The 11,959-nt window shown below is 41.3% G+C and overlaps 1 protein-coding gene across 3 annotated transcripts in view; it reads left to right on the forward strand.

Annotated features, from left to right (window-relative positions):
• SMU1 (SMU1 DNA replication regulator and spliceosomal factor) overlaps positions 1-11,302 on the forward strand; it is a 35,919-nt gene extending 24,617 nt beyond the window's left edge. For all 3 annotated transcript variants that reach the window (XM_054502864.2, XM_054502865.2, XM_063650234.1), the window contains exons 10-12: positions 144-311; positions 4,906-5,058; positions 5,773-11,302. In XM_054502864.2, coding sequence (XP_054358839.1) covers positions 144-311; positions 4,906-5,058; positions 5,773-5,871 — 420 coding nt within the window. In that variant the 3' untranslated portion in view covers positions 5,872-11,302. The remainder of the gene's footprint in view (positions 1-143; positions 312-4,905; positions 5,059-5,772) is intronic.
• Positions 11,303-11,959: the final 657 nt, after the last annotated feature.

Consider the following 11,959-nt stretch of genomic DNA (forward strand, 5'->3'; position numbering starts at 1 on the left):
ATTGGACCTAAAATCAAGTAAGAAACTTTTTTCCGCTGAATCATTTCTATTCTTTTTTAGTAAACTGTTAATATTTTAAACCCTAAAACTTTAGAAATTTTTATACCTAAAAAAGGTTTATAACTTAAATTTCTGTGTGGTAGATCTGGAATATGAAGACCACAGAATGTTCAAATACCTTTAAATCCCTGGGCAGCACCGCAGGGACAGATATTACCGTCAACAGTGTGATTCTACTTCCTAAAAACCCTGAGCACTTTGTGGTGTGCAACAGATCAAACACGGTGGTCATCATGAACATGCAGGGGCAGGTGAGTGTTCAGAACGTATCCTTGCACAGAACCTGTGGGCCATTCCCAAATCAGCATTTCCTGGTCCAGGCCCACCCTCCCAATAACCAAATTTGGGTTCATTTCTCTGTAAACTGTATAAGCTGTATTTGTTTTTCAGATTTATTTATAGCTCCGTAAAACATCTCTTTGGTATTTCAAAAGTGATCTCCTTTCCCTTGGGTGTTTGTATATTAAGCACTTTCATCCTTTGGATAAATGAAGCTCCTATCTGTCTTTAAGCCTCCTTCAGAACCTCACTGAAGATTTTAAGATAACAATGTTTGTCTGAGTTAGGGGGATACAGTGTAGTATGGATTACCAACTCAGGACATCTCCTAGCTACCACGATCTAAAGTGGAACACTAATAGGAGAAAGGCAGCAGCAGTGTCCTCAGTGTATTTTTAATCAGAAAACCTGCAAAGTTCTGAAGGAATCTCACTTTTGTGGACTGTGAAGTAGCACTGGGGGCGTCAGAAGCATCAAGTTTGAGGACTCAAGCCCTAGGTATGTATGGTAGTGCTATTGGATTATTGGCCTGGACACTTGGGGATCTTGCTGACCATAGAGAAGACCCAGGGGCTGGTGTGTAGTACTCTCTTTCCATTCTTTGAGTTCTGTAACTGATGGAGTAGTAGTTCAGAATCCATAGCTGAGATGGCTGGTCTGCAGTATCTTTTGGGCCACTGCACAATAGCTACAGCTGCCCAGTACCTCTGCTGAGCACACTTCACAGTTCTGTGCTTGACTTTTTAAAATTCTTTATTTTGAAAAAATAATTTTAGATTCACATAGAAGTTGCAAAAATAGTACAGAAGAGTTCCTATGTTTCGCTCTCTTCAAATTCCTCCAATGATAACATCTTATATAATGATAATACAATGATCAGAACTAGGAAATTGACATTGGTACAGTTATTAACTCTATTACAGATCTTATTTAGATATAACCAGCTTTTACATGCGTTCTTTTTATTTATTTATTTATTTTTAAGCAGGGATATAATCATTCTGTAAAGTTTCATTACATGTATAGAGTCATGTAACCACCATTACAATCAGGATACACAACTGTTTTTTTTTTTGAGATGGAGTTTTGCTCTTGTTGCCCAGGCTGAAGTGCAATGGCGTGATCTCGGCTCACTGTAACCTCCGCCTCCCGGGTTCAAGCGATTCTCCTGCCTCAGCCTCCCAAGTAGCTGGGATTTCTAGTAGAGATGGGGTCACTCCAAGTTGGTCAGGCTGGTCTCGAACTCCTGACCTCAGGTGATCCACCTGCCTCGGCCTCCGAAAGTGCTGGGATTATAGGCGTGAGCCACTGCGCCTGGCTAGGATAGAGAATGGTTTTATTCCCAAAGAAACTCTCATGCTACATCTTTATAGTCACGTCTTCCCCATAACCCTAGCCCCTGGCAACTACTGATCAGTTTTCCATTGTCATAATTTGTTGTTTTTTTAAAAAATAGACTTTTAAGAGTAGTTTTAGGTTCACAGCAAAATTGAGCAGAAAATACGGAGGGTTCCCATATTTCCTCTGTGCCTCCCACGGGCACAGCCTTCCCCACTATCAGTATCTCGTGCCAGAGTGGTACGTTTGTTACAACTGATGAACCTGCATTTGGTACATCATTAACACACAAAGGCCATAGTTTACATTAGGATTCACTCTTGGTGTTGTATGTTCTGTAGGTTTGGACAAATGTATAATGGCAGGTGTCTACCATTAGAGAATTGTACAGAGTAGTTTAACTTCCCAGAAATTCTCTGTGCCCTTTCTATTCTTCCTCCCTCCCCACTAACTTCCGGCAACCACTGATCTTTTTCTGTCTCCATAGTTTTGCCTTTTCTAGGAAGTCATGTAGTTGGAAACATAAAGTATGTAACTTTTTCATTTTGACTTCTTAATAAGATGCATTTTTCTCCTTGTTTTTTCATGGTTTGATAGCTTATTTTTTATTTATTTATTTTTTTTTAGATGGAGTCTCACCTTCTCCCCCAGGCTGGAGTGCAGTGGCGCGATCTCAGCTCACTGCAACCTCCAGCCCCCGGGTTCAAGTGATTCTCCTGCCTCAGCCTCCCAAGTAGCTGGGATTACAGGCGCCTGCCACTGCACCCTGCTAATTTTTGTATTTTTAGTAGAGAGAGGGTTTCACTATCTTGGCCAAGCTGGTCTTGAACTCCTGATCTCATGATCCACTTGCCTCAGCTTCCCAAAGTGCTGGGATTACAGGTGTGAGCCACCACACCCGCCTTTTTTTTTTTTTTTTTTTTAAGTGCTTGATAACATTTATTTATCCAGTCATCTACCGAAGGACATCTTGGTTGCTTCCAAGTTTTGGCAATTATGAGTAAAGCTGCTATAAACATCTATGTGCAGATTTTTGTGTGAATATGTTTTCTATTTCTTTGGGTAAATGCTAAGTAGTGTGATTACTGGATTGTATGGTAAAGTATGTTTAGTTGTAAGAAACTATCAAACTGTTCCAAAATGGATGTATCATTTTGTATTCTCACCCTTGGTGAATGAGAGTTCCTGTTAACTCCACATCCTCACCAGCATTGAGTGTGGTCAGTGTTCTGGATGTTGGCCATTCTAATAATAGGTGTGTAGTGGTATCTCATTTTAATTGCATTTCCCTAATGAAATGTGGAAATCTTTTCATATGCTCATTTGTCATCTCTATACTTCTGGTGAGGTGTCTGTTTCAGGTATTTGACTTATTTTTCAATTGGGTTGTTTTCTTACTGTTGAGTTTTAAGAGTTCTTTGTATATTTTGGATAATAGTTCTTTATCAAATCTAGTTTTTACAGATATTTTCTCCCAGTCCATGGCTTGTCTTTTCATTTACTTCCTTTTTTGTTTTTGAGGCAGGGTCTTGCTCCATTGCCCAGGCTGGAGTGCAGTGGCATGATCATAGCTCACTGCATCCTTGAGCTCCTGGGCTCAAGAAATCTTCCGGCCTCAGTCTTCTAAGTGGCTGGGACTACAGGCACGTGCCACCATGCCCGACTTTTTTTTTTTTTTTTTTTTTTTTTTTTTTTTTGTGGAAATGGGGTCATGCCATGTTGCTGAGGCTGGTCTCAAACTCCTGGCCTCAAGTGATCCTCCCGGCTTAGCCTCTCAAAGTGCTGGGATTACAGGACTGAGCCACTGCATCTGGCCTCATTTTCTTGACAGTGGCTTTTACAGAGTAGAAAATTTTAATTTTAATGAGGTCTAGCTTATCAGTTATTTCATGGATCATGTCTTAGGAGGTGTATCTAAAAAGTCATCAAACTCAAGATCATCTAGATTTTCTTTTTTGTTATCCTCTAAGAGTTTTATATACAGTTTTGAGTTTTACATTTAGGTCTGTGATCCATTTTGAGTTAATTTTTGTGAAGACTGTAAGGTCTTTATTTTATTGTATCTAGATTCATTTTCTTGCATATAAGTGTCCAATTATGGCATCTCTTGTTGAAAACACCATCTTTTCTCTATTATATTGCTTTTGCTACTTTGTCAAAAATCAGTTGAGTGTATTTCTGGGCTTTGTATCCTGTTCCATTGATCTGTTTGTTCTTTTGCCAATACCACACTGTCTTCATTACTGTAGATTTGTAGTAAATCTTGAAGTTGGGTATTGTGAGCCCTCCAACTTTGTCCTTCTCTTTCAACATTGAGTTCGCTATTCTGGGTCTTTTGCCTCTTTGTGTAAGCTTTAGAATTGGGTTGTCAATATCCACACAATAATTTGCTGGGATTTTGATTGGGATTATATGAAATCTATAGATAAAGTTGGGAGGAACTGACGTCTTTACCATATTGAGTCTTCCTGTTCATGAACATAGAATATCTCTGTGTAGTTAGTTCTTTGATATCCTTCATCAGAATTTTGTAATTTTCCTTATTTAAATATTGTATGTATTTTGTTAGATTTATACCTAAGTATTTTCACTTTGGGGCTGCTAATGTAAATGGTATCATGTTTTAAATTTCAAGTTAATCCCAAGCCCTAACCCTTGGCAACCACTGGTCTGTTTTCCATTATTATAATTTTGTCATTTTGAAAATGGTATAGAAATGGAAGCATATAGTATGTAAACTTTTCGCCTTTTCAGATTGATTTCTCTCAGCTTGGTTTATGATGATTTTAATGTTGTATCAATAGAGCAAGCAAAGTCTTAGAGACTGAGTGTCATCCTGCATGGGGAAAGCTTCTCATTCTGTTAGAGGAAACTGGGGAGCAGATATCCAGAAAGCTTTGAGAACTACTGGTATATTGATTTAGAAAATTGTTTTTTGTATGGCAATGAAATTTGCTTAAAGGTAATATGTCTCTTTAGGGCATGATTGGTGACGTGGGATGTATGAATTCTAAATTTTTGTCTGCCACTTAGTTTAGACTACTTATCTATTGAATATTTCCCAGGCAAGGGGAGTTAGCACATGATGAACAGGACTGGAGATCTAATTACAAATGATAGTAAACCAAAGTGCAAAATAACAATGTAAAAATGTCAGTTTAAAATGCTGCACATGGTTGAGCTGCTACTAATCCTGATATTTTTGTCTTGGGGTGTGGTGTGATCTAGATTGTCAGAAGCTTCAGTTCTGGTAAAAGAGAAGGTGGGGACTTTGTTTGCTGTGCCCTCTCTCCCCGTGGTGAATGGATCTACTGTGTAGGGGAAGACTTTGTGCTCTACTGTTTCAGTACAGTCACTGGCAAACTGGAGAGAACTTTGACAGTGAGTATTACTTACTAAGTTCATCTAAAGAAATATGGTAAGCCTTGTGTCTTTCTGAACTCTGAAGTATGTGCCTTTTCCAGAGCTATCAATGTGACCCTCAGTATAAAAAATGTTGTTTTAAAACATTTAGCTCCATGTCAAATTCAAGAAGTAAAATTAATGTCAGCTGCTATGATGATCCCCAAATCTCAGTGGCTTAACACTATATAAGTTTATTTATTTTTATTTTATTTTATTTTATTTTGAGAGGGAGTCTCACTCTGTCACCCAGGCTGGAGTGCAGTGGTGTGATCTCGGCTCACTACAACCTCTGCCTCCTGGTTTCAAGTGATTCTCCTGCCTCAGCCTCCCAAGTAACTGGGACTACAGGCACATGCCACCCCTCCTGGCTAATTTTTTGTATCTTTAGTGGAGACGGGGTTTCACCATGTTGGCCAGGCTGGTCTTAAACTCCTGACCTCAAGTGATCCACCCGCCTCTGCCTCCCAAAGTACTGGGATTACAGCCATGAGCCAGTGCGCCCAGCCTAAAGTTTATTATTATGTCACAATGTGATGTGAGTTGGAAAACCCTCCTCCATCTTTCTCCTATGCCATTTGGAATATGTGGCCTCCCAAGATCTCTTTTTCCCTTCCACCCACCTCTGGAAGCCTCATCAGAGTGATTTATTGCAGATCTGTACACCCTAACCCTGTGCTTTACGTGTTCCAGGTGCATGAGAAGGATGTGATTGGTATTGCACATCACCCTCATCAGAACCTGATTGCTACCTACAGTGAAGATGGACTCCTAAAGCTCTGGAAACCATAATTCAACTTTTCTTTTTAAATCAGCTTGAAAGCACGTACTTAAATGAAGGCATATTCATGTAATGTGCTTTTTTTTTTTTTTTTTTTTTTTTTTTTTTTGCCAGCTTTTCTAAGCAAATAGATTGTCTGAATTAGTCACAGAATAATTTTGTGAAAATTCATGTTTAAGTAGCAACTACCCTTCCTTTTTTTATATATTTTTAAGGTATTAGTTTATCTTCTTCTAATTGGTACAGTCACTTAATGTTTTCATTAATCTTCTACCTGGAGAGTGAAATACTGATATTTCTAGAAAAAAATTCTACTCCTTTTATTATTTGAAATGCTGAGGAAAATGTCCCTCCCATAGTAAAACTTGTAAATAAGGAGCTATATCATATTCAGTAACTGTGTCCTGTTCCATCTTTTTTTTTTTTTTTTTTTTTGAGATGGAGTTTTGCTTGTTGCGCAGGCTGGAGTGCAGCGGCACGATCTTGGTTCACTGCAACCTCTGCCTCCCAGGTTCAAGCGATTCTCCTGCCTCAGCCTCCCCAGTAGCTGGGACTACAGGTGTGCAACACCATGCCTGGCTAATTTTTTTGTATTTTTAGTAGAGATGGGGTTTCACCATGTTGGCCAGGCTGGTCTCAAACTCCTGACCTCAAAGGATCCACCCGCCTTGGCCTCCCAAAGTGCTGGGATCATAGGCGTGAGCCACCATGCCCGGCCCATCTTTTTTTTTTTTTTTTTTAAAGATGTTAATAAACTTTATACCTTTCTGGAGACTTTGTTCTAAAATGTAAATACATGCTCATCTAGTTAACATATTTACTTAGAATGTGGGAGGAGGAGTGACATTATTATCCCTGAATCTCAAGTACAGCAGAAGTGAATTCCTGGGATAGGAGGACAGACTAACATGTAAAAAGGCCAGGTGATGCATAGGTTCTCATTTCACTGCCCTCAGCCTTCCTCTCCTTCTGAGCTGTGCCTTCTCACATGTTCAGTCAACTCCAGGGAATATTGTCTCCATCTTCTGGATAGAACTATTTGCAGGATCCGTTACAAGAATTCAGAGTTTTGGCATCTCCCCTTTGTATGTTGTAGGAGAAGGTTTGGCATTGAAAATGTGCTGTTGTTCCAAGGAAAAATTAGCAAAGGACTTGAGATTTAGAAAAGTCTCCTTTGTAATGTGCATCATTACCAGTTATCTAAAGAAAAACATGTAAAAGCCAACAAAACCCTTGAAAATATTTTGCATATGGATGTCTGTTTCATGTTTCAACTGAAGATGTATAGAGCACCTCTGATGAGGAAGATACCATGCTAGGCAGTACTTTCAAGAACGTGAGTTCTTATTTCTGCAGGCCTTTTGTGCCCCCTTTTAAATGTTAGCATTTATTAGGTACAAACTAGTGGGGAAGGTTTTTTTAAAAAGTTTTGCAGTCTTGTAATTTACCTTTTTAAAAAATTGATTTTATTTTTCTGAGATGGAGTCTTGCTCTGTTGCCCAGGCTGGAGTGCAATGGTGTCATCTCAGCTCACTGCAACCTCCACTTCCCAGGTTCAAGCGATTCTCCTGCCTTAGCCTCCCAAGTAGCTGGGACTACAGGCGCATGCCACCATGCCTGGCTAATTTTTGTATTTTTAGTAGAGGGGGGTTTCGCCATGTTGGCCAGGCTGGTCTTGAACTCCTGATCTCAGGTGATCCGCCTGCCCTGGCTTCCCAAAGTGCTGGGATTACAAGCATGAACCACTGCGCCCAGCCTTGTAATTTACCTTTGATGGTGACCTGAAATGCAGTATGATCCTATATGTGGCACGTAGTAATTTGCTGAATTAATTCTGGGCAGCACTAAGAAATCCCTCTTTCCCAGTCATATTCTATAACACATTTCCCGTTTGCCACAAAACCTGCAGCTTTTTGGCCCAGGTAATGACATTTGCTACCATTTTGATGATTTAAAAATGGTCGTGGGAGTTGAACATAGTCATGAATTCAGGATTCCTGAGCATGTAGACAGTCATCCCAGTGGAAAGACGTTCACTTAAGAGAAGTTTAAGTTAGAAAGAGGAAACAGTTTATGCTAAAAAATTTTTAGAAAAATCCTTGAGAATTTTTTATTTAATCTTGACCTCATGAAGCTGGTAGTTATGATATGCACAGTTTGTACCACCATTTATGAAGATGGAGAATCTAGTCAGCACGTGTTGGTTTATTCTAGGAATTTTTATGGAACACTTCTGTTGCTGGCACCAGGTGCTGAATATGGTTAAAAAAAAGACTCGTTTCTGCCTAAACATAGGGAAGAAGAGCAAATTAAAAGGAGTAATTAAAACTGATAAAAGCTCAAGTTACCTTTCTGATGATGAGAGGCGGGGCAGTTAACGCGAAAGGGTTGGGAAAGGCTTCCTGGAGGGACTGGGGAGGGGGCCGTCTAAGCACAGGGAACCTTCCCGGGGACTCCAGTGTGGCATAGCGGCAAGGGATGTGCTGGGCAAAATGATAGGTGTCTTGGGAGACCAGGCAAAGAGAGCTGGATTAGGAGCCGTTAAGTATAAATTTTTCTTCTTTTTAAATAAAATAATGCACTGGGTGAACATGTAAACGCTAAGTTGAAAATCTGCCTTTCCCAGGTAACCCTTGTTAATCTTTCTACAACTTCATTTCGTACAAACCTGAAAAACACAGTGATTTTGTCTTTAAATGGGCACACGCTCCTTACACTCCTCGGCGCCTAGCCTTTCTGAAGCCCCACGCGGCCCTCCCTCCAGCACTGAAGGCTGGGACAGCCCAGCTCCCCTCCAGCGCCAGCACAGCCAGACCGCGGCGGGGTCGGGCCGCGCAGGCGCAGGGCCGACGGCCGGATCTGGGGCGCCGCTGCCCTGGCTGGGCGCGAGATAGGAGTCCCATCTTGGGTCCAGGGCCGGTAGAGCCCCTTACCGGGAGTAGGGAGACTGTGAACCCGCCAGAGCCAACTGTCAGGGCCTGCAGACGTCGGGTGACGCCACTGTTACAAAATTGGCGGTCACATCGTGTTAAGGGCCGGTGGCAGCGGCTGCGCGAACGGGAGTTGGCTGCCGGGAATCAGTGCGTACTTCCTTCTGAATTGGGCGTGTGCAATCGGTTCCTAGGGAAGTGCTCTGCCGCAGCCACCAGATTTAACGGATGCTGCTCTCTAGCACTTAACATAGAAGCTAAACTACCTGGCGTTAAAATTAATTCCATGAGCATAAGGACATTTGTCCTATCCCCCATTCTGCTGTTGAATTAATGACGAAAACATTGCGCGGAGGTATTTCGGAGTAGTATGGCTTTTTTTTTTTTTTTTTTTAACAGCAAATAGTATAAATCTCAGGTACAATTCAGTATCTTCACCAGTTGTTTTTTTTCAGCATGTATTATTACTACCACTAACAGCCTCTGTTGAGCCCTTCATTGCTATGTAAGCAGCCATATTTAATTCTCAGAACAATGTAATGAGGGTGCGCAAATGCACATGAAGAAACAGGTTTCCAGACGTGAGGCACCTAACTCAGTCCAACTTGCACGAAGCTCGCATTGAAAACCAGATGTGACTCCAAAGCTAGGTTTCTTTTCTCTCTTGCCTCACTCTCAATATTGCTGTCAGTTCCTCCTCAATCTTTAGGTTTCGGCAGGGACAAAGAATACATGGGTTGTTCCTCCACATGCTGCAAACACATTCACCTAAGCAGAGCACAGGTAGTGGGATGAGTAGAGAGAACTGAATTACAGGATTCTGGATGTCAGTCTTTGCTGTCACTTCTTTTGGCTTGTGCTAGAACAGTGGTTCTTAAAGTGTCACCTAATAGACACATTCTAAGGTCCTATCCCAGACCTACAGAATCAGAAATTGGTGGTGGGGCCCAGCAAGCATGCTCAAATTTGAGAGCAGGTAGACTACAGGGTAGTTTCCGCATATACAAAAGGTGTTTTAATTCTTGCTGTCAGTCTCAGAAGGTTCATGCTGAGATAACCAAATTTAAATGATAAAGGTGCAAGACTCTTAAAATCACATTTTTTCAAATTGCCATAGCTTGCTAGTGTTCTCATTCACTGTGCTTTTACAGCTTCGTTTTCCACTATTTTAAGAGAAGAAATTGCTATGAAGTGTATGTCCAAGTGAGGAAGTTCCCTGGTCTGAGGTTGTTTAAAACTTACAATAGGCCGGGCGCGGTGGCTCAAGCCTGTAATCCCAGCACTTTGGGAGGCCGAGGTGGGTGGATCACGAGGTCAGGAGTTCAAGACCAGCCTGGCCAACATGGTGACACCCTGTCTCTACTAAAGATACCAAATTAGCCGGGTATGGTGGCGCACGCCTGTAGTCCCAGCTACCTAGGAAACTGAGGCAGGAGAATAGCTGGAACCCAGGAGGCAGAGGTTGCAGTGAGCTGAGACTGTGCCACTGCACTCCAGCCTGGGTGACAGAGCAAGACTTGGTCTCAAAAACAAAAACAAAAAACAAAAAAAACCGAACTTGGAATAGCAAGGGCTGCCCATTATTTAACCTTCCACGGCAATTTTAACAGTGGTATTCTGTTCCAAGTGGTTAATAGTAAATCCATGTGTCAGTGTTGGTGGCTTTCAACCTTGCCTCCGCATAATCATTTTGATGCTTAGGCTACACCCAGCCGAGTGTACACAATCCCTGGAGGGTGGGACCTGATGAGTGTTTTAATGTTTCCCGGGTAATTCCAATGGTAGCCAAGGTTAAGAACCAGTACCGTATGTACAAAAAAGTTGAGAAGCTAATTTCACGTACAGAAAATTTGCCACTGTTCCAAGAGCACTCTCAAGCAACATAATTGGCCTCTACTCCTATTCCCTACAAGTATGAATGGGCAGGAGAAGCATCACAGAGAAAGCAGTTAGTGCTGGAACTTGTATTTTTATGGATGATGACCTCGGTTAATGTTTTAAGGGGCTTTGTTTTTTCATAGGCTCTCCCTCATTACATTGTTCTGAGAATTAAATATGGCTGTTTACATAGTAATGAAGGGTTCAACAGAGGCTGTTAGTGGTAGTAATAATACAAGCTGAAAAACTACAGACAAACCTATCAGTTTCTGCCTCTTCAGGATATAACTATTAGGTTAGTGCAAAAGTAATTGCGGTTTTTGCCATTAAAAGTAATGGCCCATTACTTTTGCACCAACCGACCTAATATGACTTTCTTTTAGTGTTCTTAGGATTTTTAATTGTAAAACATGTAACAAATTTTCCTAAACAATTGTGCAATTCAGTGGCATTATTTACGATGTTACGTAACCACTATTGTATTTCCAAAATGTCATCACCCTAAACAGAAGCCCTGTAACATTGTCAATTAACTTCTCCTTCCCTTCCCCTCAGCCTTTGGTACTGTTTCTGCCTCAATGCATTTGCCTAGTTTGGTTCATATAAGTGAAATTATACAATATTTGTCCTTTTTTGTCTGGCTTATTTCATTTAGCATGTTTTAAAGGTTCATCCATGTATCAAACAGTAAAGTGCTTCATATTTGGGGGAAGTATAAAATTCCTTTTAATGGCTGTGTATTTCAGAGTGTATGTACACATGTATATTGAGAATTGAGAGATTTATATGTACACATTAACCATTTGTTGGTGGACACTCAGGTTTCCACTTTGGGCTGTTGAGAATGCACAGTAAACACTGACCATACAAGTATGAGGTTGTTTTTTTTTTTGAGACAGAGTCTCGCTCTTGTCACCCAGGCTGGAGTACAATGATACAATCTTGGCTCACTTCAACCTCCACCTCCTGGGTTCAAGCGTTTCTCCTGCCTCACCCTCCCAAGTAGCTGGGATTACAGGCGCCCACCACCACGCTCGGCCAATTTTTGTCTTTTTAGTGGAGACGGGGTTTCACCATGTTGGCCAGGCTGGTCTTCAACTCCTGACCTTAGGTGATCCGCCCACCTAGGCTGCCCAAAGTGCTGAGATTAGAGGTATGAGCCACCGCGCCCGGCCTTCATTCCTGTTTTTAATTCCTTTTGTATAGTCATCCCTCAGTATCCATGGGGGTACTGGTTCCAGGACTTTCCATGGATACCAGAATCTGAGGGTACTCAAGTCCCTGATATAAA

The sequence above is a fragment of the Pongo pygmaeus genome, chromosome 13, assembly GCF_028885625.2.
Source record: "Pongo pygmaeus isolate AG05252 chromosome 13, NHGRI_mPonPyg2-v2.0_pri, whole genome shotgun sequence".
Classification (NCBI taxonomy): Eukaryota; Metazoa; Chordata; class Mammalia; order Primates; family Hominidae; genus Pongo; species Pongo pygmaeus.